This window comes from Lacerta agilis, chromosome 1 (genome assembly GCF_009819535.1).
Source record: "Lacerta agilis isolate rLacAgi1 chromosome 1, rLacAgi1.pri, whole genome shotgun sequence".
Lineage (NCBI taxonomy): Eukaryota > Metazoa > Chordata > Lepidosauria > Squamata > Lacertidae > Lacerta > Lacerta agilis.
In genome coordinates, this window is record NC_046312.1 from 30,382,649 (window position 1) to 30,401,783 (window position 19,135).

The 19,135-nt window shown below is 41.7% G+C and overlaps 2 protein-coding genes across 2 annotated transcripts; one reads left to right on the top strand and one right to left on the bottom strand.

The window, feature by feature from the left end:
* The first annotated feature begins 450 nt into the window (after positions 1-450).
* On the top strand, positions 451-8,822 carry TRAPPC6B (trafficking protein particle complex 6B). The gene is made up of 6 exons (XM_033143022.1): positions 451-607; positions 3,434-3,501; positions 4,158-4,275; positions 5,197-5,280; positions 6,146-6,239; positions 8,522-8,822. Exons 1-6 carry the CDS (start codon positions 512-514, stop codon positions 8,551-8,553), a joined length of 492 nt encoding a protein of 163 aa, XP_032998913.1. The 5' UTR covers positions 451-511; the 3' UTR covers positions 8,554-8,822.
* Positions 8,823-10,964: 2,142 nt separating this feature from the next.
* On the bottom strand, positions 10,965-17,480 carry GEMIN2 (gem nuclear organelle associated protein 2). Its single transcript, XM_033143038.1, has 10 exons — positions 17,326-17,480; positions 16,042-16,126; positions 15,627-15,716; positions 15,208-15,267; positions 14,824-14,937; positions 14,356-14,400; positions 13,190-13,258; positions 12,784-12,894; positions 12,298-12,356; positions 10,965-11,418 (listed from the first exon to the last, which is right to left on the bottom strand). Exons 1-10 carry the CDS (start codon positions 17,445-17,447, stop codon positions 11,379-11,381), a joined length of 795 nt encoding a protein of 264 aa, XP_032998929.1. The 5' UTR covers positions 17,448-17,480; the 3' UTR covers positions 10,965-11,378.
* Between the last annotated feature and the right edge of the window lie 1,655 nt (positions 17,481-19,135).

A 19,135-nucleotide genomic window follows, 5' to 3' on the forward strand; every position in this document is an offset into this window, starting at 1 on the left:
TGCCCATCCTGAATGTATGGGATTTGTGACCATTATGCTCATTTGCCTTCAGTAGTAGTAAAGCTCTGCTGGATGAAATGCAATTGCCTGTTGTCTATTTTTTGGGGATCCTGCAACGTGTTGTAAGTTTTTACTCTGCTAACTCTACGTTGGAATCTTGATCAATACTGAGTAGAATTCCATGACATCTCAAACGTAGCCGTGAGACCCGCCGGACCTTCGCTTCCAAACGGACACGGAGAACAGTATCCCAATGCCCGAGATCGCTCCCATCGGCGCCCGCAAACCACCGTGTCCCAGGTCGATCCCGAAGCGCGCGTCCTTGTTCCAGGAGCTCCGCGCAAGCGAGGCTGGGACTTCCCGGAGCTCCGCCCCAGAAGCAGCTGCCCGTTGTTGCCTGGGCAGCTCCGCCTCTGGATTTAAGGAGGGACTCCGCTCGGCTTGGCCCCGGCGAAGAGCGGGTGGGCCTGGTCCTCGTTCCTCGTTCCGTTCTGGCCGGGAGCTGCCCGGCATGAACAAGTCGGAGATGGCGGACGAGGCGCTCTTCCTGCTGCTGCACAACGAGATGGTGTCCGGGCTGTACCGCGCCGCCGAGCAGGGCGATGGGGTGAGCGGGTGCTGCTCTCGCGGCTTCGGAGAGGGATTCCGGCGCTTCCCTGTCGGAGGGAAGGGAGAGAGGCGGAGCTCGTGGGCCGGCGCTGTGGCCCGAGGAGGGTCCCTTTTTTTAAAACGAAGCTTCCCTAAATCCGGAATGCCTTCCCCTACCCAGAGCCTCATAATGGAGTCTCTGGTTTCGAAATCTCTTCCCTTAAAGCGCTGCTCGCTCTCGCTGGGTGTCCCTGTGGTTGTTTAAGGGCCTGGCCAAGGGTTTCTGGCGTCTGAACAGATTAGTCCGTGTTCAGTATCCAGGTTTGGGGCTGGTTATGGGCGAGTCCCGTGATGAACATGAACAGACTCCCCCGATAGAAATGTAATAGCATCACATACAGTATGTACCAAGTAAACTAGGGATGATCTAAATTAAAAATGTTTATTACATTGTCTCTGACCCACTAATACAGTGGTCAGCAAACTTTTTCAGCAGGGGGCCGGTCCACTGTCCCTCAGAACTTGTTGGGGGCTGGGCTATATTTTTTGGGGGGGGGAATGAACGAATTCCTATGCCCCACAAATAAACCAGAGATGCATTTTAAATAAAAGGACACATTCTACTCATGTAAAAACAAGCTGATTCCCGGACCGTCCACGGACCAGATTGAGAAGGCAATTGGGCCGGATCCAGCCCCCAGGCCTTAGTTTTCCTACCCATGCACTAATGCAATGGGTTTCCAACCCCCCCCCCCGGCAACAGCATGCTTTGTGTTTGCATATAACTTTTAAAAAAGTTTCAGAAATTTAAGACCACCCAAATTCCTGTCATCTTTAGTGTAACGTGTCATTAAATTTAGAAACAGCATAGGTGTTTTAAAATGGGCAGGATTAGGGCGACACAACATTATCCTTAATTCAGTTGGGACAGACTGTTTGCAATTAAATTAGTGTGTTTATTAACCAAACCTGGAGTCAATTCAGCAGTGATTGAAGTGGGTTGAAACTCTACCTCTGTCTTTTTTTATTCCACTTCAAGTACTTCAGATTATAAAATTACAAAGAGTGTCTCAAAGTGTATGTTTGTAGGACCCAGTTTATTTTTGTGGTTGTAAGTTGTTTTAAATTGCTTTTCATGCTGTGTTTTAATACTGTAACCTACCCTGAGACCTTAGAGTGAAGGGTGGGAAATAAATGACTGACTGACACTAGGGGTTTATTCCAGCCTCTGTTGCTTCAGACATCAGTCAGAAATCGGTCCTACTGTAATACAAGGAACTTGCTACTTTTCTGTTGGGGGCTGCATGGCTACTCATAGCCAGTGTTCGAAATTAGCCAGGCACATTTTGCACCTGGCTATCAATTACTTGGGACCAAGTGAAGATCCACCATCTGGAGGTGCATACCTTGGATCCTGCCTGTTTTCACATACTATAATAACACATCCTGTAGAATTCTATTGGTCATATTTTATCTGCACAATTGGAATGAATTTAAGGAACCAAAATGCTTTTACTGTGCCGCCTGAGCAGGAGCAGTGAATAATGTTATAGTTTGTCGTAGCTTGTCTTCACCCCTCTGCCCTGATGACAGTTGTGAGCAATTTCCCTACATTACGAATGGTCACCATTAAGAAAAAGAGGTCTGAATAGGCCAATATATATCTGGAAGGTCCCTGGATCAAGCAACTTTTCTTATTTAAGTTCTCAAAAGTTCTTAACCTAGCTCAAGGTAGTCATCTGAACTAGCCAGATAATCACAGTCCATCATGGGGGGGGGGGAGACATTAGAGCCATCTTACCCCAAAATGGCAACTAAACATTCCATTTTTGTGCTTAGCTTATATACTAGAGTTGTATGGACAATTGCTTTATGTTACCCTTTTATAAGGGTTTCTAATTACTATTCCAGTGATTGGCATCTGAGTTCACAAACAAGGGTATTATCATCTGTTCCAGAAGGGAAAGGAGAGGGAAACAGGGAAGTTTCTGTGTTACATTTTTGATTTGCTGAATATATATCTATATATATCTATATCTAAAAAAACCAGAAACCAGGCCTACTGGTTTCACTGGGGGCTTCTGATTGCAGCCTAACTAAACAAATTAGCTTTTGGTTTTGTTCAATTAGGATCCTCTGTGTATTTGTTGTACCAAACAATTCATTGTTTTCTAAGTTTTCATGCTATAATAAATATATTGATTCTCTTCCCTGCTAGTGGCAGACTACCAATAATAATCAAAATTTGGGGGTTGGGTTTTTGAATACAGGTGCACACACACACAGGCATTTACACAGGGGTTATGTTCCGAGGCATTGCATGTATCAGTGAAATTGTGTATATTTGAAACCCCATTGAAGAAGCCTGTAAACACCCTACCCCTTTATGTGACTTTTCGTGATGTTTTCAGGTCACTTCCACGTTCAGCATGATGCGCACATGCGTGGTTGAGCACATATTGAGTGCGCATAAATATGGGATTGCCTGTAATTCCATTTGTCCCCAGGGGTTGATGTTAATGTGACTCTTTAATATATAATCTTTGGTATTCCAGTGCTTTGGAAAGACCTTTCTTCTATAATGTTAAAACAGAAGTGGGCAGATCTCAGGACTGTTTATCAGGAGTTGAAAAGAGAATAACATATGTGTTTCTACCTGTTGCCGCAAATTCACTGTTCTATGTTGAGTGTCACAACCAACAGCCTTTTGATCACAGGCAAGAGAAAAGTGTGGAAGAAGAAAACTTAAAGTATAACTTTGAAATAGATTTGCATAAGTTATTGCTGTTTGTGGGGTGTTCTTTGTACACATACAATATTGCCTTTATTCTACTGTACTTTACAGGAAAATGGACGCTGCATCACGAAACTGGAAAACATGGGTTTTCGAGTTGGACAGGGGTTAATAGAAAGGTGAGTGGCATGTTTAGCTTCTCTCTTGACCCATTATTTTCCAATATTCCAGCAGGTTTCCTGATGTTCTTATATCATGCAGAAATTCCCTAAGGGATGTTGCTTTTAAAGATGCCCCACAAAACTTTAGTGGCTGCAACATGATGGAAAATCGAGGGAATTCAGTGATGCTGCCTTGTACTAAGTGGAAGTGTTTTTTCTGTTTGTGCAAGACCTTTCTTGTCCCAAGATTTGTAATAATTATAAAGTTGTAGTTTCAAGTCATGGTGAGATGGAGGAATTTGTTTTATGGATTGACCACCTTTTCATCTATATTGTTTCTGTTTTTAACATTGCATTTTACATTAGGTTTTGTTTTTTTAATTTTTGGAAGTCACTTTGAAATTTGTGTGGGATGCTAGCTCATAAATTGAATAAATCATTGGCATAATTACAAACTAGAAATCTGTGTTATGTCAGGTCAGATAACTTGTCCTTCTAGTCCAATATTGTGTACTCAGACTGGCAGTGACTCTTTGGGGCCTCAGGGTCATTCCCAAATAAAGAACAGATTAAGTGAAAAATGATGGGAATGACCCTGAGGCCCCAGGGATTGAAACTGGCACCTTTAATTCTGCTAATGACTTATGCCACTACTTTTAATTGCTTTCTCTTAGGTTTACAAAAGATACTGCCAGATTCAAAGATGAACTGGATATAATGAAGTTTATCTGCAAAGATTTTTGGACTACTGTATTCAAAAAGCAAATTGATAACCTCAGGACCAACCATCAGGTATTGTAAGAAACTGAACTTGTAGAGTTGTCAGTCATGTTGCATATCAGTGCTAAGTGGGCGGAGAAGAAATTATACATTATTGAGCTTCAGATACGTTAGTAAAAATTTGGATTCTGTGTGGAATTAAAACAATTGGGATCTGGTATAGCTCAGCTCTGTCAGCACAATTGCGCAACGAAGCATTTGCTTGGATTGTACTACATATGGGGCTGTATGATTATAAATAAGGTCTTCATATGTAGAAAGCAGTAAAAAGGTGAACAACCCTTATTGACACTCGTCTAGTTTTCTTTGCAGGGTATTTTCATATGTGAGAATATCCAAATAGTATTTTTCCACTTGCAGATTAAAGTAAGCAAGGGCTGCATCACATTTTTTTTCTTATTCTAATTAGGTTATTATTTCAGAATAATTTTGTTAGGATCACATGCCAGCCACCTTGTGCTGTAAACGAGAATTCCATAAGGGTAGCATGCGTAGCTGAATAATATACATTTATTCTATGGTGTTCCTTCAATTTTGTTTTTGCTGTTTTTCTTGTTAATATTGTACACTGTCTTCGAAAGCTTTTATCTTGAAAGGCAGGATTTGAAAGGATGAATGAATAATTAACATGAATACATAATAAAACAATCCAGCTAGTAACCATATTTGCACAGAAGTTAACTTCCTGGGGAGAAAGATGTGTGTCATTAACCTAGTCTCTCTTTCAAAGTGACTGGTTGGGATGATTGCAGTTTAATTGACCGGACTGTATTTGGTAGGAAAATAAAGTATACTGCATGTGTTTGCACGTACTCTGTAACTAGCTTTTCCCATGTATATTACCTAGTGGGGTTACAACATTAATAAATGATTCTTTCATGCGTAGCCAAGGAAAGGCAGGATATAAATATAACTGTTATTCATTTTTTGCAGGGCATCTATGTACTACAGGACAACAAGTTCCGTCTCCTGACTCAGATGTCTTCTGGAAAACAGTATTTGGAGCACGCTCCTAAGGCTTGTATAATTAACTATATCTTAAGTAGTTCATAAGAGCACCTTCAAAACCAGGTTTCTTCATGGAGTTGCAATATATTATATGTATGGGGCAGGGGAGAGCAGCAGGAGTGGTCTTGCAATGGTCTTAACTTCTCCATGCACTCGGTGCTCACAGTTGTACTTTATACTGTCATCTTTTTTATTCTGTGTCAATATGGATTTTTGCAAGTTTGACAGATAAAGGTTGGAGGGGAAGCAAACTCTTTTATAGCAGTGTTATATCAGTTGATTCTAGCTGTCAGATCCACATGTGTGTATGCTACTATTAAAGAAGTATCCTGAAGTGATTTCCCCCATTTCCTACATGGAAATGTCTTCAAGCTGCTCTCGACAGGATTACACTCTCCTTAAAGAATGAAATTCATACCTTGGAGGCTTGACCCTGGGTTTTTTCACTGGAGGTAGAGCCAAGTGGCCTAAATAATAAATAATAAATTTTGTTACTTATAGTCCGCCCATCTGGCTGGGTTTCCCCAACCACTCTGGGCAGCTTACAGCACATTAAAAAATTGTAAAACATTAGACATAAAAAAATTCCTGATACAGGGTTGCTTTCAGATGCCTCCATGATATTTTGCCCTTTCCACCAGCTACAACTTGCACCCCTTCTTGGACAAAGAGCCTGGCCACAGTTATCCATGTTCTGGTAACCTCCAGAATAGATGATTGTGTTGCATAAAGAGGCCTCCTCTTTGAAAACAGTGTTGAATATTAAATTCCTCGGCACAAGTTTAAAGAACTTTCAACAATGTAATGCGAGAATTATATAAATTATCAGAATGTTGTTTTGTTTGACTTAATGTATGGGTCTTTCCCCCCACAGTACTTGGCATTTACTTGTGGATTAATTAGAGGCGCTTTATCAAACTTGGGAATAAAGAGCATCGTGACAGCTGAGGTTTCAACAATGCCTGCATGTAAGTACTCTTCTTCTTGGCAAAGTATGTGTGCAAATTGTCTCTTCCACTTAATATAAAGTTGGTGAGACAAATGACTGATTTTAACAAATATGAGATGGTTGCTCTTAAAATAGCTTGTTGTAGCCAAGCTTGGCCAATGATATTTTGCAGTCTGAGGTGGAGGACACGATGGTACTTCCCACTGCTCCCAATTCATTCCAGGAACGCTGCTGGTACTGTTTTCTCCCCCTGCTGCATCTGTGAGCAGCAGCCTAGTATCGAATAGGGAGGGTAGGATACAGGGCAAACACAAACCCTATCTTCCAACACCTCACTGTTGCCCCCTGCCCACCAGCATCTGCCTAATGTAAAGCCGGCCTTGGGTATAGGTTGCAAAAACGTACAGTGGTGCCCCGCTAGACGAATGCCTCGCTAGACGAACGGCATTCGTCTAGCGGAAGCTGCCCCGCAAGACGAAAAAGTCAATGGGACTGCTTCGCAAGACAAAAAATTTTCGGCTTTTTTTTGTTTAGCGAAAGCGCAGCTGTCATTGCCGCTTCGCTAGACGAAAAACCTGCTAGACGAAAATTTTCGCAGGACGAATTATTTTCGTCTAGCGGGGCACCACTGTATAGGGGGACTTAAGTAGGGGGAAATGTGTTGGGTGGTGGATTAACTGTCTTACGAATTTCTAGCTAGAGGACCTGCATGCCTAACTGGATACAGACCTTACTCTAGATTAATGGCCGTTTCCAAGCCCTAACACACAGATGTCGCACTAAATTGCTTGGTTTTTTCCTCTGTGTGTGAAGCCAAGCCGAGTGTGGCTGCAGTTCTGGAAATACAAGAGTGGCTGAAGAGAGGCATGCCAGAAGAGGCCTTGGATCCATCAGATCCCAAGCCATCTCATTCTTCCAAGGGAGAAATATTATATAAATTATATGGATCTCTGGGGGAGTTATTTTACCTCATGTTGATTTTTTTGAAGAAGCAAAATGGAGGAAAGGCAAAAAGCCACCCTGGCTAGCATGAGCCCAGCAAGACTTTAGGAAGCGGCAGTTCCGTAGGATTTCTCTGTAAGACTGTAATTCTAAATCCACTTACAGGGGAGCAAACCCCATTGAACACTTTGGGATTTACTTCTGAGGAAACATGCATAGGATTTTGGCATTGTATCTTTAAACATGTCTGAAATAAATGGTGGTAGTAACTTGTAACTAGCTACTCAACCGGAGGCCCAGGGTGAAACGGATTTCAGTTCTGTGCCTACTTACAAGTGGGAGTAAGGCTTACAGAACTCAATAGGACATTGAGTAGAAACCTGATTGCACTGTTAAACGGCAATTGGTTTTTAAAAATACGTCAAAACTACCTCCTAATACAGAAAGTTTGAGAGATTTTTGTTAAATCTAGCTAACAATCAGGGTAGGGAACTGGATCCAGCCAGTGGGCGGAATCTCGATCTTTGCCGCAAACGGTTGGTCAACTTTCGACAGGTTGGCAGATGGTTACCCAACTGTCAGTCACCTGATGTCACCATGACATCAGATGGATCATTTTGCTTTGCCTGCATGGTTTGAAATCAAACCATACGAGTGAAGGAAGTACTTCCTTGACAGTTTTGCTGTACTGCTCAGCTGCTTTACAGCTAGCTCTGTTTTGGGATTGGCTGCATTAGTGCTGACAGGAAGCCTTGCTTGTCAAAGAACATTTGGAAGCACACAATTGGGTACCCCCCCCCCCAATGCTTAATTTGGCTTGTGGACCAGAGGTTCTTGTTAGCATACGTCCCGCCCAGGGCAAGTTGTGAGACTGTGACCCCCCAGGCAGGGACGAAGCCTGAGTGCATTCCTGGCTACTCAAGTCCAGTGGCACATTGATATGCGATTGTTCCCCAGCGTGAAGAACAACACACACAAGCCATTAAGGCCAAACTATTTTATTGTAGATAAGATGTAGAGTGTGTCTCTGCTTGCCTGCTCAGTAAGTCAGAGCTGTGCATAACGCATCTAGCATCTCTTGAGCCAGAACTGAAAGTGAAAGTAAAGATATACAGTAACATCACATGGTTGAGAAAGCAGACAAAACAGCTGTCTTTCTCATGGGAAAAACACAAGTCATACCAGACTCGCTGCTGCTTTTGCAGCTCGGTCTGTACCAATATCCTAACAGTTCTACACCCTTGAGTTACTGTTATTGGAGGATGTAATAAAGTACATGTAATCATACCACTTTTAACTACATGAACAGTTGTTTCTCCTTGGTGAGATGGATGTTAGAATAACTTTCTTTCTTTACAGGCAAATTTCAGGTGATGATACAGAAGATATAACACATGTACAGAACCAGCTTCCTGCCTTGTAAATGACAAATAAAATGTATATTTTATTTATATCCGTAGCTTATTGAAGCTGTCCTATATTGTGTAAAATTCCATATAGTTTAAAACACAAATTTTCAAGTATGACCAATAGCAAGTGTCTGCTGTATATCTTGCTTTATTTTTTTGTAGTCGCTAAGTTACTGTGTGTTTCAAGGAAGATGAAGCTTGCAAGTTTGTAAAGATGGAATGGAAACCTTGATTAAATTTCAAGCTCTAATGTCTGGTTACTTTTGCAGTACTTTGATTTAGCAATGCAAAATTTGTTCCAAGCGTTGATCTAGAGGTGGGTTTGATAAGATCTGTGCATATATAATGTGGCACCCAGCTATTGTCTGAACTGGGGTATAATGTCTAATTGAATAATTAGAATGATTAATTAGATGACAGACTTTTGTTTTTAATGCAAATACTTCTAAAAACTGAAGATGACGAGGCCAATCTTTGAAAGGTATTCTTTTATATTTTTATAGGAGGGACTGCCTTTAAGATAACACGCGTGTTAAAACAGGCCTAAACTAAAAGCTTAAATTGTATCCAGACAAAATTAGTCATGGTTTAGTCCCGTTAGACTCACTGGGACAAGTTAGCCATGCCTAACAAGTCCCATCAAGACTCATGACTACCTTAAGTCTGAAACTCTTGAAACCAACCCTTTGCATGATCAAAACATTTCCCCCTCATCAGCAATTTTAAATTCATAGCTCAATGGGCGAACTCATGATTAAATGACTGAAATACCTTAGTCAGGTTGCATCCCTCATTTAACTAGCTTCCCCCTTCACAGCTTTTGAGATACTAAAGAAATCTTGTTGTATGGAATGGGATTGAACTAGATGGTCTTCAGGCTCCCTACCAGGTCTAGAATTCTATGATTCTGACTTCAGTGTGTGCCAGCAAACACATACATATATTATACATGCTATACTTGTTGGTAGGAATAAATTTAAGGTATTGAAAGTTCTAGATCCTACCTTTCCAAACTGGCTCACCAAACAAATGGCATGATCAAAATATGTAAGTGAACAGGCCAAAACCAAGAATAATTAGCTAAGCAAATTAAATGCCTACCTAAACAAAAAGGGCTTAAGGTGTGGAAAACATAAGTCCAGATCCTGGCCTCTCTCACGTTGCCCTAAGTATATCTTGGATTAAAGGTGCATTGAAACATGCAAGGGGAGCTGCCCCCCAATGACCTGTGACCCACAAAAGTTGTTCAGGTGGGAATGGATTATAATGAAAGGGTTCTGTACTAATCTCTTATGGCTTTAAAGGTGGTGACCAGCTCTTGGAATTCAGCCTGGAAATGTATGTTCTCAAGGCCCAGCCCTGCTCAGCGCTCTCCCTGCAACATTTTGCACAAGCTGAATTTCCAGATGTTTTCAAAGGCATGCCCTGGTGGAGCACATTACAGTACTTCATTCTTGTGCTAAGTGAAGTATGTGTCACCATGGCAGGACCTGGAGAGCACCATGTTGGTTACTGCTGATCTGTGTGTTAGCTGTACAAGGAAAGGTCTTGGAACACTTCTGAACGAGTTGCAGTAATTGCTTTCAAGGATTGGAAGGTATGAATAACAGCTAGGTATGAAGAGCACAATTGCACTCATTTCACACGCTAGCAAGGTTATGCTTAAAATTCTACAAGGCAGGCTTAAGCAGTATGTGGACCGAGAACTCCCAGAAGTGCAAGCTGGATTTTGAAGGGGCAGAGGAACCAGAGACCAAATATGCGCTGGATTATGGAGAAAGCTAGAGAGTTCCAGAAAAACATCTACTTCTGCTTCATTGACTATGCAAAAGCATTTGACTGTGTCGACCACAGCAAACTATGGCAAGTTCTTAAAGAAATGCGAGTGCCTGATCACCTCATCTGTCTCATGAGAAATCTATGTGGGACAAGAAGCTACAGTTAGAACTGAGTTTGACCAAACTGCGGGAGGCAGTGGAAGACGGGAGTGCCTGGCGTGCTCTGGTCTGGTTCATGAGGTCATGCCACTAATAAACAACAACAAAAAATGAAAAGGCAAATTTCTAATGAACTTTCCACCAAATAAAATCTTGCTCAGCCTGACATTATTTCATATGCAGTGACTGGCACAGACCAAGTTTTGGAAAAGAAAATACAAGTACAATATCTAAGCTAAATCTCTGCATAGAATATGATTTTTATTTTACTATTCCTAGTATAGAAGGGGGATTCTGTGTTTGAGATTCTTTCAGAATGTGTTTGAGAATGATCAATGTCAGTTAACTTACTAGCATCTACTAAAGCTGCTACGTCCATTTTATGAACTAAATTTGGCTATTTTAAGATAGCCTAAAGCATTGCAAAGAGCCAATACCAACACTCACAAATTAAAGCTCTTTTGAATAAGTTTATTTATAAAAACATAGTATTATAAAAACTTTACACTAGCCAGATTCAGTCCTGCGGGGTTTTCAATGACAGAATTGAGTCTTGCTCCATGGTGTAGCTTGAACAAGGAGGAATTTGGTATATGAACTGCAATCACACATTAGCTACAGGTAAATGGGTCCTTCAGAAAGTGTTTAGGCACTGTGTTGGTGACCTTTTCCAAGCTGAGTTTTCCAGCCACACTTGCTAAAACAATATCCCAACTATTTGTTTTCTACACAATTCCCCCCTACTCAGGGAGATCACACTGGAAGATGGGATATCTGCTGTTCTTCACACTTGTCACAGAGCTGATAACACTGGCTTGCACAGCGCCTTAGAAACAATGGCATCCAGTGCTTTTATGCTTTCCAGACTTGTCAGGATGCTTCATCAGCCAGATCAAGCTGGTCAAAATACCTATTGGGGGAAAGAATCCATAAAAGTTAATACAAGTCGCTAAGGAAAGTCTACACAAAAACTTGAAATGTCAAAGGAAAACAACACATACACTTGGGGATCTCAAACTCCTTCAACTGAACACTGATGTACTAAATGAATGCAAAAACTACCAATTTCAGTTGCTTCAAGAACAGAGGCCAGGGTGGTAGGTGGCTCAGCTTCTCATAATCCTGTGCATTTGTAACCCCTGCTGGCATGCAGCCCCCCAAAAGATCACCTCCAAGGGAATGTGGGTCTCAACAAGGTTCGTTAGCCCTGACTTGTAACAAAAAGGAGGTCCCAAACAGGTTTTGCCCTGGTAGTGAATAAACTGCTTCAAGCTAAAACAACTTGAAGGAATCCTATTTAATTATGTTGTGATATTCATTCCCTCTGCCCCTACTCTGCAATACTATACACTTTTGATAAGGAATCAGAACCTATTGATCCCTGATGAATAAGGAGGCATCCTCAAGCAATTCTGAGGAGAAGTGACAGGAGAACCAGGAGCAGACAAATTACAGCCTTTATGAAAAAGTGTGTGGTTCTTGTGGTCTGGGCATATAAGCCACCCAAAAGTCTCATCACGCTGTATTATAGGGCTAGTGATGGCTGAACTTTGCCCCCTAAATCTCCATAAAGAAACTGAAACAGCCTAGAATGCCACAAAACTACAGGACTTAAAAATCCAAAGCTTCTGGCAGACCACTGAGGATAACAGCTTTGAGTGACTCAAGCTCACGATCCTTAAATAGCCATATACAGAATTACAATTCAGCTCTTTCTCCTTTAGGGCTGCAAATCTCAGTGGCTTGCAGCTTTGAACCCGCTCTTAACATTTATGCAACTATGCCATACCTGCCAACTAAACAAATTAACAAGTTCAGAGCAGACACATTTTCATCATTCTTGTTTTCCTGCAACAGAAGAAAAATGAAGCTAATGTAGTATGTTACAGTAAATGTCAACAATCCCAGACAGATTTGTGACTCAAAATATACTCCACTGAATGTGACAGTAATTTCTTATGTTAACAGCATTTGCTGTTATGCTTCTGAAAACAGGTGATTCACTAAATTAGGCATTCACTAAATTCAGGCATTCACTAAATTAAGAACTGTCAGCATTTTGGACATTTAATATACCACCTAGTACCCCAAATTCGCTTTTCTGCCACATTTTGAATTGTCATTTTCAGAATATATAAAGAAACAAAATGTAAAAAACAACAACACATTTCATACAACCCAGATGGTTACAGGAAAAGGAAACTATGTGCAATTATCATAGATTATATATTCCACTATTACTTTTCTGCCACAAAAATTTGTTGATTCAGCTTACTTCTAATACTCTCACTTCAGAGCATCGTCTGGCCAACTGCCGAATGAGGGAGTGAGCCTCTGGCAACAATGGTTTTTCAAGACAGGCCAATAGCGCATAAAGCCATCTGCCCTAGAGAAATTCAACAAAAGTTGCAACAAGGATTACCACTGTGAAAGATCCATAGCAATCCAGTCACCATAAAATAGATACATGTGGTTTTCTCAAGCCAAATTTAGCTTTCAGGAGCTTCCTGCAGCCAATCAGAAGCTGCGTTTTGGTTTCCGAACATTTTGGAAGTCGAACGGACTTCCGGAACGGATTCCGTTAGACTTCCAAGGTATGACTACTATTTTTCTTTAGCCTAACTTCCAAGATTGCCTTCTTTGACTTCCAAAACGAATAAAAAAGAAAGAGTGCAAGTTACCAGTTCTGGAGTAAATTCCTTCTCTGCAAGCCAGTTTGTCAGGTACTCCAAGACACTGGTTACCATTGCCTTTTAAGAACAAGAGAAGCAGTTATGAAGAAGGGTTTTCTGCAGCTAGTGTTTCCATATAGCCCTTGCATTATTAGAAAAGATGTAACAGCTATATTAGATATTTTATACCACATGCAGGGAATCTGTGGCCCTCCAAGTTGTGGATGGATTCCAGCTCCCATAAGCACCAGCTAGCATGGAGGGCCACAGGTTCCTAACTGACTTACACAAATGCTAAGGATAATCAAGGAAGCAAATGGCTAAATGGATCACAATAAACCTGTTTTGAATACACATGCAAAGCCACCCTGCAGTGACAACACATGTTCGTAACTTCTGCTGCTATGAAATAGTTGCTGTACAGCAGTGGTGAACCTCTAGCCCAGGGTTTCCCAAACTTGGGTCTCCAGCTGTTTTTGGACTACAACTCCCATCATCCTTAGCTAGCAGTACCAGTGGTCAAGGATGATGGAAACTGTAGTCCAAAAAACAGCTGGAAACCAAAGTTTGGAAAAGCCTGTGTCTAGCCCACAGGCCTCATTAGGCCCACCAGGCTTCAGAGGTTGGCATTCTTCTTCTGCAGCCAAAATAGGTGCTTCTTGAATTTGAAATAAGGTGCTTTCTCCCACCACCCTGCAGAGGGACTGAAAAAGGTGCCAAATTTAAAAAGGGCAGAACTCAAGTTTGGTCTGCAAATAAAGTGTCTTCATTTGCAGCCACGGCTTAAACTTTTGACCACCTGATATCATATGACATCAAGTGACTTGACAGGTGAGTGAGTGGCCCCATCACCTATCAAAGTGTCCTGCAGAAGGCTAGCCACTTCTAGATCTAGCCCTCTAGTGTGGATCTATTTCCCCATCCCTGCTGAACAGTCTTATCATAAGCATTTATTTTTCACTGGCATATCCAATTTGAAAATCAGGTTGCTATTTGTGACAAATATTCCTAAAACTCACACAAATTTTTGTTAGATCATAACTCTGTAGTTCAGAGCTGGATGCAACTTTCCACAACAATATGTATGATGGTAGGGTGTCTGTGAGTAAGTGGACAGTACAAATCTAAAGAATTCACTATCAGCCATAATTGTAGAGTGAAAGAAATAGAATTACCTGATTCATTCTGCTAACAATACTCAGCAATGGAGGAAAGCCAATCTAGAAGAGAAAAAAAACCTCCATTAGAATATATAGGATTTTAGTAGGATACAGATGTATTTGATGGAAATCAGAATTAGTTTAGCACACAAGCAGCAGCACTTTGCTGCCAATGGGTGATAACAAACAGGACAGCTCCTTCATTTGTGCATCCTCTCCAAATCTGTTCCAGAGGATCCCCAAAACCCCAGAGCAGATTTTGTAGGTGCAGGGCAAGGCTGTACAAAGGAGGAGAGGAAGGAGAAGTCACATTTTATCAGTGGAAGGTGGATAGTCAAAGTGGGTTATCACCCAATTTTTTTAATAAAAAAAAACACATCTTTATTAAATGGGAGTGTCATATGCACATAAAAACATGCCTAGGAACTCTGAACAAGGATGTACAGTAGATATTCAACACTTTTGTCCAAAGTTAATACGCACTTGTACATAATCAATTCCTTGATCTTCATCTCTGGATACTTCAACAGCTGTGTCTAAATAGGACTTTTCACCTAGACAAAACCTTTTCCAACCTTCTTCATCCTCCACTCCGGGCTGAAGAATGCAAAAAGGCAAATTACTTTTCTTATTTAATGAAACAAAAATGTTGTGAGGTGTTTCCCCCCCCCCCATTAGGTTAGAGAAAATTCTACCCTCAAAAAAGTCAATCCTGTATTTTTAGTTTGTAACACAGTTACCACAACAACAACACTTGGAATCATAATGTGACCTAAGAACAAAATAAAGGCAATCATAAGGGGCTGAATTGGAGTATTATGGAACAAACAGTTTGACAACACAGTTAATATGTTATATTCAACTTACGATTGCTACATTACTGTCCAAATGTTGCGACTTCCAATGATTCCTGTGCTTGTTCACATTCTGGAAGATTTATAATTAAAATCTAATGACTACAGCATTCATCAGTTAAAAAGACCTCAACAGAATTAAATCTTATTTCAAAAGGAAAAAGAGTGAGATGAGTGGCAGGCTGAATTTTGTTGTTTTTGATAAGGACTATAACATTATACAAATCAACACAATGTGATCCTTTCTATTTAAAAAATACTCTTGAAAGTTAGTTGATCTGAGAGCATGTTTAATATTGGAGGCCAAATCTTCAGAATGCAAATCTTTGGGAGTTCTCTCAGGCTGACAATAAGATTCAGAAAGTGTGTTAAAATATACCAGGAAAAACACCATACTGGATCACTGGCTTGGTGTGTGTAATCACTACTTACCTGGCGAATGGCTGAAAAGTGTGCCACTTGTTGCTGTTGCCATTTCAGAGTTGGAGAATACCCTTCAGGGGCAGGTTGGCATCCTGAAAGCTAACAAAGGAAAGAATGAATATGGCTTTGTTAAGAATTTAGCATACCGTAGTTACATTTTAAGGCAGGACCATGTTGTTGCAATTTCAAGTCCTGTTCTGCAAGAACACCAGCCACATGGTTGGTGCAAGGTTTTCAATTTTGTGACTGGAAAACCCTCAAAAGCCATTGCAGTTTACGTGGATGGTGTCTCCTTTTGCAAAACAAACCCTGAAATTGCAATGGCGTGGCACATTCTTAAAACAAGAGAACAATCATACTCAAGTGCTTCCAACTTTATTATTTTATCTCAAGAAGTTTCTGGATACAGTTCTTCAAAACTTACTGAAATATTCGCAGTCTGCTTCTTTTTCAATTTCTTGGGGTCTATCTGGGCCACAACAACATCAGGGCATTTTGCAGCTTCAATCCTACAAAACAAAAATGGGATCTAAAATTTGGAGTGCCTTCTGATTTCCATGTAAATTTACCATGTAAAACGAGGTTTTCTATATGCCACACACTGAAATACTTAAGGAAATTGTCACAATCTATCCCACTCTTTGCCCTCAACTGGGCTTCATTGAGACTCTTGATTGCCTTCTTCTCTTTTATATAATTTTGCCTCTTTGAGCTGTTTTATTTATTTTCAATGAGAATGTTTTATTTTTAGGCTTTTTTGATCAGTGAAAAGAACAGGCTGCAATATAAAACTATTAACCCAGAACATAACATAGAAGGGCAGCAGAAACGTTATCTATACAGTATGTGCTTCACAAACTACAGCTGAAAACTGCATTTCTATTTAAAAGTTAAGTGTTGTGTTTTTGTTGGCTGAACATTTTTTGGTTAACGCTCAATGTGTTTTACAAGTTAAATCTATGCAGTCAGAAGTAAGGCCCAATGCATTCCACAGAGCTTACCCCCAGGTAACAACACTGCAGTCATGTCACACAGCTGATCAGGAAAGTGAGCACTGATCTCCCCAAATTCCAACATGTGAACATCACCCGTTGTCACCTCCATAGTCTGCCCCTGTCAGCTGATCCTAACCAACTGGGTATAGTAGTATGTACTGATACTCTTTGGTGCGTGTGTGAGTGTGTTGTATCAAAACAAAGAATCTGCGTGCCTGAATTTTTGGAATCTGTTTGTGCACGTGGCTATGGCGGCTGTCACGATGTGTTCCTGTACTTCAAAATTTAAGACGACAAAACTGTTTTGTTTCATAAGGTAGGATGCGGGGGGGGGGGGGGAGAGAGAGAGAGAGAGAGAGAGAAGAAAAAAAAGAAATGTGCTAAAAATAAATAAACAGTGGCCTACAGCCAGCCTCTGGGAAATAAATGACCCGATCCCGACAGAACTGCACACACATCTCGCCATCAAAAGAAGTGCTTGCCCTGATCAGCTCTATGCAAACTGCAAGCACGCTGGAAGCAGCAGCCGCCATGCCCAGGTGTGCATGAGGGTCCACTTGGCAGTGAAAAACATTATTGGAATCTCTGTTCTCCCGAAGGGGTTGGCAGGTAGGCGATCCCAGCCCGCTCCCTCTGCTCCCCGGAGCAGCCCTGCTCCCCACCCCGACCTACCAAGGGGGCGCCCACAGACACCCGGCCAGCCGCCCACTTACTGGACCCGCTTTAAATATTCCTGGGGTGTTCTGGGGGGCACGGTGGGGTCGAAGTCCTCCGAGAGGTCGCAGTCCTGCACAGGCAGGAGCCGCGGCATCAACTCCTCCGCCGCCGACTCCATCCCTCAGCCGGGAGTCTTCTTCCCCCCAGAGCCCGCAAAGCGCATGCGCGGCAAACAGCGACGCTCGCGACGACCGAAAAAGCAGACCTAGCGCGCACGCGCAAACCGCTGCTTCGAGAGTTCAGCCGGCAAAGGCGCCTGCGCAGGGATTGGGTGGCCGCGTTTACTTATGTGCCGCTTTCCACAATGAGCTAGACCATGCAGCAAACATATAAAAACACCACCAGTCAATTAAAAAAAAAAAAAAGCAAATTGGCAAACACAAAATAAATTCAACATTAAAAAAAAATTACCTAGGTCTAAGTACTTAAATACAAAGCAAGAGTTAACTGACAATAAAGTTTCTGGTCTTTCTGTACACCAAGGAGCCTGCCTTAAATACAGTTCAAAGGGGAGCCAGGTTAGATGACATAAAACCTGGCTCCCGTATCCTTTACTCCAGAGGAGGCTGGCAGCAAGAGAAGAGAAATGTTGGGGAGGGCAATGACGGTCAATCTTCCCCAGCCTCCTTGAAGTACTGTACTAACTTGCTGGTGCAGGTCTTATGGCCTGCCCTGAGCCCCACTAAAAAAAATACAAATAAAAAAATACAGCGCTTTCCCTTTATTCAAGCATAGGATGCACATGATAGAACCAAGTGCATACAATTTATGCGTAAAATTCTCTACAGAAACCTTGCATTCAAGGCAACAGATGTCAAGCAGAAGGCAGCAGTGATAGCTTGCAGTCACTATTTTTCACGTTACAGGTGGGTAGCCGTGTTGGTCTGCCATAGTCAAAACAAAATCGAAAATTCTTTCTAGTAGCACCTTAGAGACCAACTGAGTTTGTTCCTGGTATGAGCTTTCGTGTGCATGCACACTTCTTCAGATACAGATACTATTTTTCACGTCAGTGTGGAATTTAAATACTATGGGACACTGACCACGCATCTGAGATTTTATTTGTTTATTTGGGAGATACAGTGGATGTTTGGGTTGCGAATGTGATCCGTGGGGGAGGCACATTCGCAACCCGCAGCGCCGCATCTGCGCATGCGCGATTTGACGCTTCTGCTCATGCGCCGAAACCTGGAAGTAACCCGATCTGGTATCTCCGGGTTCGGCGTGGTGCGCAACCTGAAAACGCGCAACCTTAAGCGTCTGTAACCTGAGGTATGACTGTACTGCTAATAAAACCTGCAAGATACATTATTACAGTGGTACCTTGGTTTAAGAACAGTTTAGTTATGCACAACTTGGATTAAGAATGCTGCAAACACAGAAGTAGGTGTTTTGGTTTGTGAACTTTGCCTTGGAATAAGAACATGTTTTGCTTCCTGTTGAGTGTGTTCCATTTGTAAATTGAGTCCCCTGCTGCTAGGGGAAAGCACGCCTTGGTTTAATACCAGACTTCCGGAACAGATTAAGTTTGTAAACCAAGGTACCACTGTACAATGCATTACCCACCCTTCCTACTAAGGTCCCAGGTGAGGTTATAACAGTGATTCCACAAGTAGACTTTGAATTAATGGAAGAAACCCTCATTTTCTTGCGAGACAAAGAGAGGAACTGGGCGTAGAGTTACAGAGGATGGCTATATGGCTTCTAAACAGCTCATCTGTCCATATGGGCAACAAAATGGGCCCATATGCTGTCTTGGGAGGCTAAGGAACCAGGGAAATTGCGCATTCTAAATTCAAGATTCCT

Coding starts and splice junctions, on each gene's coding strand:
- GEMIN2 (XM_033143038.1), bottom strand. CDS start 17,447: ATGGAGTCGGCGGCGGAGGAGTTGATGCCGCGGCTCCTGCCTGTGCAG. Junction 16,127..17,325: donor GAATATTTAAAGCGGGTCCA/GTAAGTGGGCGG, acceptor TTTGTTTTGTAG/GATTGAAGCTGCAAAATGCC. Junction 12,357..12,783: donor CTGAAGTGAGAGTATTAGAA/GTAAGCTGAATC, acceptor CTTCTGTTGCAG/GAAAACAAGAATGATGAAAA.
- TRAPPC6B (XM_033143022.1), top strand. CDS start 512: ATGAACAAGTCGGAGATGGCGGACGAGGCGCTCTTCCTGCTGCTGCAC. Junction 3,502..4,157: donor GGACAGGGGTTAATAGAAAG/GTGAGTGGCATG, acceptor GCTTTCTCTTAG/GTTTACAAAAGATACTGCCA. Junction 5,281..6,145: donor ATTTGGAGCACGCTCCTAAG/GCTTGTATAATT, acceptor TTCCCCCCACAG/TACTTGGCATTTACTTGTGG.